The sequence below is a fragment of the Sinocyclocheilus anshuiensis genome, unplaced genomic scaffold (genome assembly GCF_001515605.1).
Source record: "Sinocyclocheilus anshuiensis isolate Anshui unplaced genomic scaffold, SAMN03320099.WGS_v1.1 scaffold354, whole genome shotgun sequence".
Lineage (NCBI taxonomy): Eukaryota > Metazoa > Chordata > Actinopteri > Cypriniformes > Cyprinidae > Sinocyclocheilus > Sinocyclocheilus anshuiensis.
In genome coordinates, this window is record NW_015544195.1 from 88,281 (window position 1) to 101,854 (window position 13,574).

The 13,574-nt window shown below is 37.4% G+C and overlaps 1 protein-coding gene across 1 annotated transcript; it reads left to right on the plus strand.

The window, feature by feature from the left end:
- Window positions 1-9,760: 9,760 nt before the first annotated feature.
- LOC107696684 (probable ATP-dependent RNA helicase DDX28) lies at window positions 9,761-11,937 on the plus strand. Its single transcript, XM_016497141.1, has one exon. The coding sequence runs from the start codon at window positions 9,923-9,925 to the stop codon at window positions 11,630-11,632; it is 1,710 nt and encodes a 569-aa protein (XP_016352627.1). The 5' UTR covers window positions 9,761-9,922; the 3' UTR covers window positions 11,633-11,937.
- Window positions 11,938-13,574: the final 1,637 nt, after the last annotated feature.

Genomic DNA, 13,574 nt, shown 5'->3' on the forward strand with positions numbered 1-13,574 from the left:
TACGCGTTTCAGAAAGGCGGGGCATAGAGGAGAAACAATAATGTACATTATGTGGAAAATAATGTGTTTTTTTTTAACCTTAAACCGGATAAAAACATTGCATTACACCAAATACACAAAATAATGTTCTTTTTAGCAGCATCATATGACCCCTTTAAATCCAGTAAAGTATGGAGTTCCACAAGGATCTGTCCTAGGCCCTCTGCTATTTTCAATATACATGTTGCCTCTCGGTAATATTATTAGAAAATACCGGATTAGTTTCCAATGTTATGCTGATGATACTCATCTATATATTTCAACAAGACCAGATGAAACTTCTAAATTATCTAAACTAACAGAGTGTGTTAAAAACGTAAAAGATTGGATGACCAATAATTTTCTACTATTAAATTCGGACAAGACAGAGATATTACTTATTGGACCAAAAAACAGTAAACAGAATCTCGTAGATTACAGTTTGCATCTAGACGGATGTACTGTTACTTCCTCTACAGTCAAAAATCTGGGTGTTATATTAGACAGCAACTTGTCTTTTGAAAATCATATTTCCCATGTTACAATAACAGCATTCTTCCATCTTAGAAACATTGCCAAGTTATGGAACATGCTACCTGTTTCTGATGCAGAAAAGCTAGTTTATGCATTCATGACCTCTAGACTGGACTATTGTAATGCACTGCTAGGTGGTTGTCCTGCATTTTCAATAAACAAGCTACAGATAGCCCAAAATGCAGTGGCTAGAGTCCTTACCAGGTCAAGAAAATAAGATCATATTACCTCGATTTTGCAGTTTCCGCACTGGCTACCTATTAAGTTCCGTATCAGTTACAAAATATTACTACTTTAAGGCTGATCAAATGCACATTAACATTCTTTTGCTTGGGTTGAACTGCAGGAAATCTGCAAGATTTTTTGCGTAGTTGGAACTGCAGCTACGCTATTTTTTCACTATTTCCTTCTCTGTTTCTGCCACAGGAATTACACAAGCTTCAGTCTGGATCCAGCCCTTACAAAGACCAGAGATGATGCCAACCCCTCAGAAGACCTCAGATGATGAAAACTCTCAGACAACATACAAAACTACCAAATTTTGCTACAAGTTTGATTGCAACATATAATCATTACTGTTAACAGTGTTCACCATCTGTTTGATTACATGACATTAACTAACTGCTTGATTTTTACCATACATGTCTGCCATATGGACATCAAATCGAGTCACCACTGATAAGCTATTACTAAATATAGTGTAGAAATTTTCTGTAAAGCTGCTTTGCAACAATTTGTATTGTGAAAAGCGCTATACAAATAAAGTTGAATTGAATTGAATTGAATTAAAGATCATGTTCCATGAAGATATTTTGTAAATGTCCTACTGAAAATATATAAAAACGTCAATTTTTTGCACCCTTAGATTCCAGATTTAGTTGTATCTCGGCCAAATAATGTCCTATCCTAACAAATCATACATCAATGGAAAGCTTATTTATTTAGCTGATGTATATATAAATCTATTAAAACAATAAAAAAAATGGACCCTTATGACTGGTTTTGTGGTCCAGGGTCACAAATGGTACATTTCAGCAGAGGAGATTTTTGTGCTGTTTAAAACTCTTTTGTTTGCATGTGTCAAGGTAAAGCAACAATGCTTTTCTGTTATTTCCTCCAGAGTTTTTACAGAATTTCATAGAACTGAAAGATCGATTTACTCTGAAAAGAAAGAAGAAAATCAGACAGGCGAGTCTTTTTTCAGATGAGTGTTAAATTGCATTTATGGTCATCATGGTTGAGCAAATCTTATATCTGCAGGACCTTTGCTTTAGCCAGTACAAAGTCTGCCGCATCACTGACAGACTGAGGCTAACTCAGATTACTAATGGCTCTAATATAACATTTCAATATACACATCGAACAGATTTAGAGACGTTGCTTCGAAACATGTAATCCTTTTAGGGCCTAATCCGAAGACTGTGCATAGAATATTTGTGACCCTGGACCACAAAACCAGTCTTAAGTGTCAATTTTTCAAAATTGAGATTTATACATCATCTGAAAGCTGAATAAATAAGCTTTCCATTGATGTGTGGTGTTAGGATAGGACAATATTTGGTCGAGATACAGCTATTTGAAAATCTGGAATCTGAGGGTGCAAAAAAATCGAAATATTGAGAAAATCGCCTTTAAAGTTGTCCAAATTAAGTCCTTAGCAATGCATATTACCAATCAAAAATTACGTTTTTATATATTTACAGTAGGAAATTTACAAAATATCTTCATGGAACATGATCTTTACTTAATATCCTAATGATTTTTGGCATAAAAGAAAAATCAATAATTTTGACCCATACAATGTATTTTTGGCTATTTCTACAAATATACCCCATCGACTTAAGACTGGTTTTGTGGTCCAGGGTCACATTTCTGCAAAAGTTGCTTGCAAAGAAAAAGTTTAATTAATTTGAATCCATAGACAAACTATTCCTGTACAAACAGAAACCCTTCCACCTTGCATGCATCTTTTAGGAATTACTTAAATAAATAACTGAAAATGGATGATTGTGTCATTGAGCTAGGCTTACATAAGATGCTAATGAAAAATGCATAAATCATATTATAATTCATTGATTTTCTCTGTCTCTCTCTGTTGTGTCTTGAAACTTGGCATGACAATGAACAGTACAAAATACTATTTTTATGTAAAACAGAAATTAGTAAAACCTCTTTTACTTATATATAAATGCACTGACAAAAAAGTTCAAGGTAAAGTGCTCTTTATGAAGCACATTAACAACAATCATGACCATGATGAATGTATATTTTACTGAAGCTGTAGCAAATTCAAATGCACTCAAGATAAAAACATCTCATCAGCCGACTACAATGTGAATTGTTTTCAAAAGTTAATAAGAAGCAATTAAAAGACATACTGAAACATCACCTTCTGTACTGTAATGATGGATTTCTTCTGTTCTGTTACCTTGGTTCTGTCACATATAACTGCCTTAATGTACGTTGCCCTGGAGACAGAATGTCATGAATCAACCCACAATAAATTTTACAAACCAATCACAAACATCTGGCAAGCATGCAGTTCGATCACAAACAATAAAGGGAATTAACGTTTCAGTGAGGAAAAAAAGATAAATTCAGGCAGTTGAAAACATAAATTGAAGTCAGAGGCATACAGCAGGTCAGTCAGATTTGAGAAAAAAACAAAACAAAAACAAAAGACAGACCTTGAAATGGCAACAAAATGTGACATAGAAAAGTGAATGACTTACAGGGATGCACATCTGAGTCCAGTTTACATCATGTCCCAGAACCACCGCCCCTTTGCTCTCCCTCTTTTTACTTCCTACTCTCTGACAATTACAAAAGCCATAAACACGTTTGCTATGTAAACACTTACGACCACAGAAATATCGTAAGAACTTTGAAAATTAACATTCATCTTGCAGTTGTTCACTTTCTGGTGAAATCATTTTTTGTAAGCAGTATAACTTTTCATAACCAACACAGCGATAACCCTCCAGCATAATGCCCCAATGAAATTGTATTGTCGTATCTTGGGATTCTGTGACCCTCCCAACTACAACTACTCTAAGTGTGTCAGAATAAAGAGCAGCGATCTGTAAATGAAGAGTTGATGCCACTGCAGAAGAATCCATCACACTGTCTGGCACGAGCTAGTTAGGTGTGAGGTCTACAAACAGCAGCACAAAGCCCATCCTTCACACTTCTGCCACAGATTAGAGCACTGCCCCCCCAAAAATCCAACTTCTTTAACCACAACTATTCTGGTCAACCAGCTTTTTGAGAAAGACCATGCTGGTTGACAAAACCACCACTAACCAGCATAAAGAAACTTGGACCAGCTTGGAAATTCATGCTGGTCAAAGCTGGTCTTTTTTGTAGGGTGTGTCAGCAGCAACAGTAAAGCTTTGAAAAAGATGGGCCAGTCAGCTTTTGTTTTGTCACTCAAAAAGGTAGATCCAGATCTTGGACAGTCTTTAGTCAGTCTTCTGAAGCATTTTGTGCAAATCCAGTTTGTAGTTCCTAGACATGCTGGCACACACACCAGATTGCAATGTCTTTCCCTCTTGATCCTGGAGACTGGGGTGGCTGACCGAGAACAAAACCCATACAGCATGTATAAACCAGAAATGAATGACATTTGGTTCTGTTAACCTTTGCGGGAGGAATACCAAACTTAAATCTATGACATATTTTGACTAACTTTGTATGTAGTTTCAATGATCTGATCCCAAAATGTTTTAGACTCCGTTTCCACCTTGAAAACCCGTGCTCGTGCTGACCACTTGTGATTGGATCACAGAAAATGCTTCTTAATACCAGGTAGAAACAGCAGGGCCTCTGACAGGAGTTTCCTGTGCTAAATATTTAGTGAAAGCACAAGACGCTACTGAAACTACAGTGTGTCGTGACCAGTGTAGGTCGATTACAAAACAAATTACTCTTATGATTCAATTCTTTTTATTGAATCAAAAACATACAGCACAACCAGTGTAGTCTGATTCCCGAATGAATAACTTTTTAGTGAACCAACCCGGTATAGTTTAATTCTTAAACAGTGACTCTGATGAGTTTGGTTCTTTTCAGTGAATCAAATACATCCAGCAGAAAAGCATTAAAAAGTCACATTTAACATTTAAACACACCTTTTGCAAAAATGGCTGTAAATGTTATAATTGGAATTATTAATTATAATTCATTTTTTCCCAAAATATTTATATACAGTACTTAAAAGTGTGATTTGTTAAATGTTATTTGTATCTATTTATGTTTGTATTTATTTATTTATTGTGTTAAATGCTAATTGTACAAGCTTTTGTTGAAATTTGTCTAAAGAGAAATCAATAAATTATACTGATGGGAAAAAAGAAAAGAAATATGCATCATCCATACATCATATACTGTACAAGTCAACATTTGTGCACTTTTCCAACAGAGAACGTTCCAATCAAAATCCTACCAGCAATTTTTCTACTTCCTAATTCCCTATTAAAGACCTTTATTGATTCTTCGACATTATGACACATCACTAGAATGTGAATGTCTAGAATGTTTAGTTTACTAAATGTTCTGACACAAGACGTGGCAATACAGGAGCAAACAATACACTCCAGACAACAGTACAAATCCCTTTGATATCAAGGAAGCCGTTAAGCTCTGGGCTGAACAAGCTGCATTATATCTGACATCAAAAGTGGCGTGTATTTGGCTGCAGCATAAAATGAAGGCTAGAAAGGGGTCGAGGAGCTGACAACAAGAGCCACAACCAAGCAGAGTTAGTTTATGCTCAACATAAAACCTTTTTTGAGAGAGAGAATGGTAAGAGCTGTTGTGAGAGGTGCTGGAGGATTGTTAGAGTGAAGGGGCACACAATTTATCCTGTGTAACACAACAGCCATCGTGTTGATGTAGCAGACATTACTGCGAGGCAGTCATTAAAGCTCAGCGTCTCTCGGGGATGCTGTGTTTAAGCTGTAATTGCTATCAGCCTCAACACAAACAAACCTTTTCAGAGGCATCAGTGTTAATCTGAGCAGTTTTTGCTGGTGTCTTATTGCTGTTCAACAATAAAAATGATTTATTGCAAAAAGCAGAAAAACACCTATAAACAAATTAGACTAAGGGGCTTCACTACACAGTGTTAGTAAGTAATATTAGAGAGTGACTCAGTACAGAGGCAAGATGTTGGTATAGGGAAAGGCTTAAGAAAACAATACTCCTGCAAACAACATCATTTTGTCATTCAAATCACACATCATAACTGTGTTTCTCTCATGCACCCATCTTAAACCTATAATGTGTGCAGTGCAGTGAAACACATTTTGATCAGTGTAATTTGGTCTGATATCCAATGCCATTCTTTCTGCAACTGCCCCGTAATCTACAACCATTTTATATCATTATTTATGAACCCAGAGAATCCAAATATTGCGTCTCTGTTTATTTGGATACAAGAATGGATTTTCATTTTATGCCCAGAAAATAATTAATGCTGGTGGCGGTATGGGTTCCTTCACCCCTCTCTGAGACTGTGACCGTGTAATTAGCTTGAGTGTTGATAAAAACCCACCAGGGAAAGCAGATGGAAAGCAGAGTGAGACAGAGGAGAGATAAGGGGAAGTTCTCAAGACAAACAATAGTCAGGACTTAAGGACTCCAGGGACACATCTGATTTTAATCAGTGGCTGATTGAAAAACAAGCCACTTGAAAGAAAAGCAGCACAACATTTATAACTTCATGAAGGATACTGAGAATACTGTTATTCAAAAAAAAAAAAAAAAAAACTGCCTAAAAATAATCTAAAATCATGTTAACCTGGGATAAAGTTAGTTTCACAATTAAAGATTTTACATCTATATCAAACAGTACCTGTGTCAAATATTCTATGAAAAATTGGGGAAAATAGTACCTACATGGCATATTTTCCTTCTGAGGCATTTCACCAATCATCAGTTGTCTGAAGGCAGGCATATCCTGGTATTGTAGCGCAACTTGGGCATTTTTACCTGCATTGAAATAGGCCTACAACATGAAAATTCAAATTGGCTGTAACAGAAAAGGCTAGACTCAGTAATTTTTAGTTTTAACATAAAAATTTCACTCAGGATACCAACATGCAGCTATGTAGCAAACGAAACCAATAACAACCTGACATCTGCAGGAAGACGGCAATGCAATAAATATTCAATACAATTTTTCAGACCTGATAAACAACCCTGCCATTACTGAGACGGATAGCTCAGGAATACAAAGAAGAATCTGATGCCTGGACCATAAATATAAGAAAAAACACATTAGACAGGAAATTTGGCTTGGTTGTAAAAAAAAAAAGTTAGGGTATAGCATTTGTCTTTTCTCATTGGTATGATGCATTTTTAAAGAGACTGAGGCAGATGGAGCATGTATTGAAATAACTGCATTACAATAACATTTCTGTTCTGTTTTTGCTCCTGCCTGTCAATTGATAGCCTACTAAGTGAAAACACTCAAGAGAAACACCAATTTATTGCAGGACTCGTGGCTAAAAGAAGCTGTTTAGTTTGTGCAGATATAAAGCAAAGAAAAAAAAGGTGACACTGCTCTTATGATAACATTTTTGACACGGTGACAAATGCCATTAAACATTCTAAAATGAATGAATGAATGAACAAAAAACTAAAAAAACTAAATCTATTTAAACTTTGCTGAATGTTGAATAATGTGATAATTTGAGACTGCCATATCTAAGCTAGACTTTAAAAAACGTAAAAATGTAATTAATTTAATTTAAATTAAATGTTAACATTTTTAACAACCAATGATCCAGTGACAGGATTGACTAAGCAGTGACACAGGCAATAACTTGCTCTTTCAAAGTGTTTCCCTGTCCTTCAGTATCCATTACAAGCAAAGACAAAGAGGCTCCACAGAGAACAAAAACAATAAAAGGCTATGACATAACTATTGATTAAAATGACACTATCTTTTTCTTTCTCTCTCTCTCTCTCTCTCTCTCTCTTTCTCCCTCTCTCTCTCTCTCTCTCTCTCTCCACACACACACACACACACACACACACAGAAAGACTCATGAACGCACTTGGCTTTCTAATACTCACCAGGAGTTGTTTATCTCCCTTTGCAGACACAGCTGAATGTCTGTGATTATCTGAATGCAGGTCAGTGGCGGCACACCTCTGTGGTTTCAGGCTGGAGCGGAGATTAATGAAGCTGCCAGGGGCACAAAATTAATTTTCATGTAAACTGTTGATTACACATTCCTTGAAATTAACATGCAACCTATGAAAAAAGGTACCAAGCTGTCACTGGGGCAGTACTCTTTCAAACTTATGCAAACCATTTAGATGTAATTTTACGTACAAAGGTAAACCTTTTCAAAAGGTACCACACCAGTGACAGATCTTGTATCTTTTTTTCTGAAAGAGTGCATATTGTGTAGGTAAACATTTCTACCTGTAACTGTCAGTTGTGTCTGTGTTTGTGTTAGTCAAAATGCCTCAAACATAGATTTAAATGTACATGTCATGTTTTAAATCAGATAAATACAAAAATCTCATGTCATAATTGCTGTATAAAAGTTGATCAGATTATTAAATGAATCTGAAATGTCCATATAATGAATCAATGTCTGAGAATAAAGAACATTAGTTATGCACTTTTGCACCTCTATTTGAATCTTTAACAGCAGCTCATTCATGCCATCATAAAACCACTTTTATGTAGAGTAAGGTCTAAATCATGTAGGCTTATGAGCCCATTCAAGCCATCAAACATCTTCCTTTGAAATGAAGAATGGAAGTCAAAGCTGTGACACTAGGCATAATTATAGGTATAGCTCCCCAGGTTCTGTATCTGGGATAGCCCATGTAGTAGGCTAATTGCACTTTAAAGGGTTAGTTCACCCAAAAATGAAAATTCTGTCATTAATTACTCACCTTCATGTCGTTCTAAACCCGTAAGACCTTCGTTCATCTTCGGAACACAAATTAAGATATTTTTGATGAATTCCGAGATCTCTCTGACCCTCCCATAGACAGCAAGAATCCTAACACGATCAAGGCTCAGAAACGTAGCAAGGAGATCGCTAAAATAATCCATGTGACTTCAGTGGTTCAACCGTAATTTTATGAAGTTACGAGAATACTTTTTGTGCGCAAAGAAAAAAAAAAACGACTCTATTCAACAATTTGTCTCCTCCGCATCACTTTATAGCGCCATTTTGGAAAATATCACATACGTAAACAACGTATGCAATGTGAATGCGGATATGTTGTTTACATTCAGATCAAAGTGTAAACAACGTAAACAACGTATCCGCGTACATACGTTGCATATGTTGTTTAAGTATGTGATACTCTTGCTACGTTTCTGGAGCTTGATCATGTAAGGATCATTGCTGTCTATGGGAGGGTCAGAGAGCTTGTATCAAAAATATCTTAATTTGTGTTCCGAAGATGAACGAAGGTCTTACCGGTTTGGAACGACATGGCAGATAAACATCAAATTTTCATTTTTGGGTGAACTATCCCTTTAATGACAGAATTTTCATTTTTGGGTGAACTAGCTTGAAATATTGCTTGCAGCATTATGTATAATTTATTTATTTGCCAGATCAGCTATTAGTCTATAAATATTATATCTATTATATAAATCAATTGATTTTCTGATATCAATAATATTACATTTTATATTAATAATTATAAAAGTTTGGTTTAGAATGTATAAAATATATGATTTGTACAAAATATTAAATATTAGAATTATAACTATGAATTTAAATTTGTTCTTTTTTAAAAAATATTTTTAAAGCAAATCTAAATGCATAATTATCTAACTATGTTGGATATGATATTCAAATAAAACAATAGCATAATAATCTCTGCCATATAAAGATATATTTTTAAAGCCCTCTCTATTCAAAAGTGTATTGGATAATTAAAAGAATCTGACATTTCAACACAATCAGTCAACGCCCTAGAATAAATAATTTAGTTAATCTCTAAAAAAAAAAAAAAAAAAAAACACTTTTTATGCCTTCACTATTTGTTAATCTTTCTAAATAGCCTACCAATTCTAGATTGTACTATTTTAGACACGGTTTGAAACGTTGTATTGCTAGCAACATCCTTTGTTATTGCTTCCATAACCTGATTCGCTTGTTAAATGTATATATCGTAGAAATATAAGAGTAGCACGCTAATTCCTCACGTTTGAGCCATGGGGCTTTAATTTTGGCGTCACGGGCTTTCAAACGTCATCATTCTGCGACCGGACGAACTGAACGCATGGGCGCGTGTGCGTTCAGTGTTTTCTCGCATTTGTCACATCAAATATTATTCTTAAATATGTCTGCATATTAAACGCGACATCTGATATTCACCTTCGCGTATGCTGTGGAATTACCTCGTATGTACAATGCAGTCAGTGAAGATCGGACGCTGCGCCTTTCTCATTTCCAAACTCTTTAGTTCGCAGCTCGGCTGGGGACAGATCGCGGGCGTTAGCGCTTGTGTACGCAGAGTGACAACCGCTGGCTCACAGCCTGTGGTGATCCGCATCCCGAGACGCATGCAAGAACGTATAGAGAACATCAAACAGATGCAAAGCAAGAAGTTTGACAAGCTGCCAACAGTCAAGCCTGGAAGACTGTTGATCAAGAGCAAGAACCCGCAGCTAAACCAGTCTGTCGGCTATACACTTGGGAAATTCGAACAACCGGTTCTGACATCCAAGGGATGGAAGAGTAACAAAGCATTAGGGGATTACTTCTCCATAAACAGCATCCAAAGTGCTCCACCATCTGTCCTCAAGCAGAAGGACGAGGGTGATGGCAGTGCTTCCGTCCCCCAAAAGACATTTAATTGCTTTAATATTTGTCCAGAACTGGTCGAGACTTTACACAGTCATAATATAATTCACCCCACCACAGTCCAGATGCAAACCATTCCCAAAATACTAAAAGGACGCAACATTCTCTGTGCTGCGGAGACAGGAAGCGGAAAAACACTCGCTTACCTCCTTCCCATCATCCACAGGCTGCAAGCGGACAGCCAAGAGGAGCCCTTCACAAACTCCGAGAGAAACATTCGCGCTGTGGTCATCGTCCCATCACGGGAACTAGCAGAACAAGTGACATCTGTAGCGCGATCGATCAGTAAACCATTTGGACTTGTGGTTAAAGTCACAGGAGGTGGGAGAGGTGTGGGAAACATCAAAGCGGCGTTCACTCACGGTCAGCCGGATGTTTTAGTGGCCACTCCTGGCGCCCTGCTGAAGGCCCTCTGGAAGCGGTTCATTAACTTGACCGAACTAAACTTCCTAGTCATTGATGAAGCTGACACCATGTTTGACAAAAGCTTTGCAGGCATGCTTGAGAATATTCTTTCGCATACCAAGGTGGCATCCAGGCTCTCTGATACGGTTGGGCTCGTCCGTAAAGCTCAGCTGGTCGTGGTGGGAGCCACATTTCCGGGTGGCGTAGGAGAGGTGCTCAGTAAGGTGACTGACCTGGCCAGCATGGTGACCGTTAAAAGCCGCATGCTGCATCATCTCATGCCGCATGTAAAGCAGACGTTTCTCAGGGTCAAAGGTGCAGACAAGATTCTAGAGCTTCACCAGGCCCTGAAGAAGGCCGAAATGGAGCATAAAGGTGTTTTGGTGTTCTGTAATTCGGCTTCCACTGTCAACTGGCTGGGCTATTCACTGGAGGAAATGAGTGTTCGTCATATGAGGCTCCAGGGAGAGATGCCTGCGACTATGAGAGAAGGAACCTTTAGGAGCTTTCAAAAAGGGAGTGTTGATGTTCTAATATGCACTGACATAGCTTCAAGAGGTTTGGACACACGGAGAGTTGGACTTATCGTGAATTATGACTTCCCAGAGACCCACACAGATTACATCCACCGGGCAGGGCGCGTGGGGAGAGCAGGTGGCTCCGAGGGAGGGGAGGTGCTGAGTTTCGTTACGCAACCGTGGGATGTGGAACTTGTGCAGAGAATAGAGACAGCAGCCAGGAGGAGAACATCTTTACCAGGGATGGAATCAGAAATTCAGAAACCCAGCCATGAAACAGACTTTAAAGAGATGAAGGAAAATTAATAAATGAAGATCTACACATTAGCCTTCTAAAACAATGAAACGTTTGTTTATTTGTTGTATTAAAACTTTAAAATAAACATGTAAAGAACAGTTTGTTCTAAAGCTTATGTTCAATTTTTTTACTAGACATCTTAAAGGGATAGTTCACCTTAAACTCTCTGACTTTCTTTCTTCTGTAGGACACAAAGACATTCTCTCTTTATTATTTTGGACCTGCCTAAGATATTTTCTGTACAAGAACATCATATAGATTTGGAATGAAAGAGTTCTTTGTATATTTGTTGTACTGAACCTTTAAACGGCTTAACATTTAGAACAGGGGTGCCCACACTCGGTCCTGGAGGGCCGGTGTCCTGCAGAGTTTAGCTCCAACCCTAATCAAACACACCTGAAGCAGCTAATCAAGCTCTTATAGGCATACTAGAAACTCCCAAGCAGGTGTGTTGAGGCAAGCTGGAGCTAAACTCTGCTGGACACCGGCCCTCCAGGACCGAGTTTGGGCACCCCTGATTTAGAACATTTTGGCCTAAGGCTTCTTTTCACATTTGTGTTAGACATCTTAAAGGGCTAGTTCACCCAAAAATGCAAAGTCTATCATCAGTTAGGCTGTGTCCGAAATTGCATGCTCTGTAAGATGGTACTACTTTTGAATAAGTAGGTCTAATTACATTATTGAAAATGTTCTATATAGTATGAATGTAATCTGAATTTACATTTGTCATGCTGTTATTGTCATGTGACCTACAGTGTCAAATGCAGTGCTTTACTGCCATTCACACAGGTATCATTCACCTGTCGCCCGTTTTATGAATACCATGAATTTGGACATACTACTTATTTCATATAGTTTGTGATTTCTGACACAGCTTTGCTCACCCTCATGTTGTTCCAAACCTGTATGATTTTCTTGCTTCTGCTGAACACAAGATATTCTTAATTATTATTATCATTATTTTTTGCCTATATAATGAAAACCAGTCAGATTCAGTGTTATTTCGGACCCTGCTGACTTTCATTGTTTGCACAAGAACAGTTTGTGGTCTGCAGAAGAAAGAAAGTCATACAGGTTTGGAATTAAATATTGCTTCACTAAACATTTAAGAACATTTTGGCCTGAAGCTTCTGTTTACATTTCTGTGTTGGACAGCTTAAACACAAATGCAGATGGCTGAATGTTGTTTTGTAATTTGAAAATGTTTGCCATGAACCTCCCACCGTTATGTGTGGGCTTATAGGCCGTACCATTATTTGAGGTATTTGACACTGAACAATTAATCTTACAGCAAACAGCCTAATTTAAAGAAGGCACAAGTGTTGCTAAGACCAAAACACATTTAAATGGCAAAGTTGCAGCTTCCTGTTTTGCTGGTTGATGTGATGTTGTTGTTTCAGTGCTGGTAATAGCTATCTTTTGCTTAATGGGAATAAATGTGATAGAGAGGTCTTAAAGTGAGGCTGTATGCTTCACTACCAACTGTTTATTATTACCGCACAACTGCAGGGTTGCCATGAGATAAATTCGAACTTTGCAGCAGCGTTATTGAGCAGAGGGTCTTTCATAACATTGATTAGAGAAGACATAAACAGGGAGCTGTGAGCTGCCATGATGGGCTTATTTCAAAGAAAAAGCAACCTGGTCAAACAGAACTACTCCCTCATTAAGTACACTTGTATATTTTCGTCAAGTCCATTTTGTGAGTTCTAGGCTTTATCTAATGCCCGAAGGACAGACAAACCATTACACCTACCTTGAAATGTATTTGGACAGTGCCTCTTAATGTTATTGACTTTGTCAGTACAGCACATTTTTGGCTTTGAAATGCTTTACTTTTGGGTTAGAGAGTGCACTTTACATTTGTTTAAAGGTATATTTGGTTCACCAGAAATGCAAACAGAGATCATTTTGTTGAATGAAGTGTTTAAAAAATAATGTTTGGGCTAC

Excerpts from the sequence above, each read along its gene's own strand:
- LOC107696684 (XM_016497141.1), top strand. The coding sequence starts at position 9,923 with ATGCTGTGGAATTACCTCGTATGTACAATGCAGTCAGTGAAGATCGGA.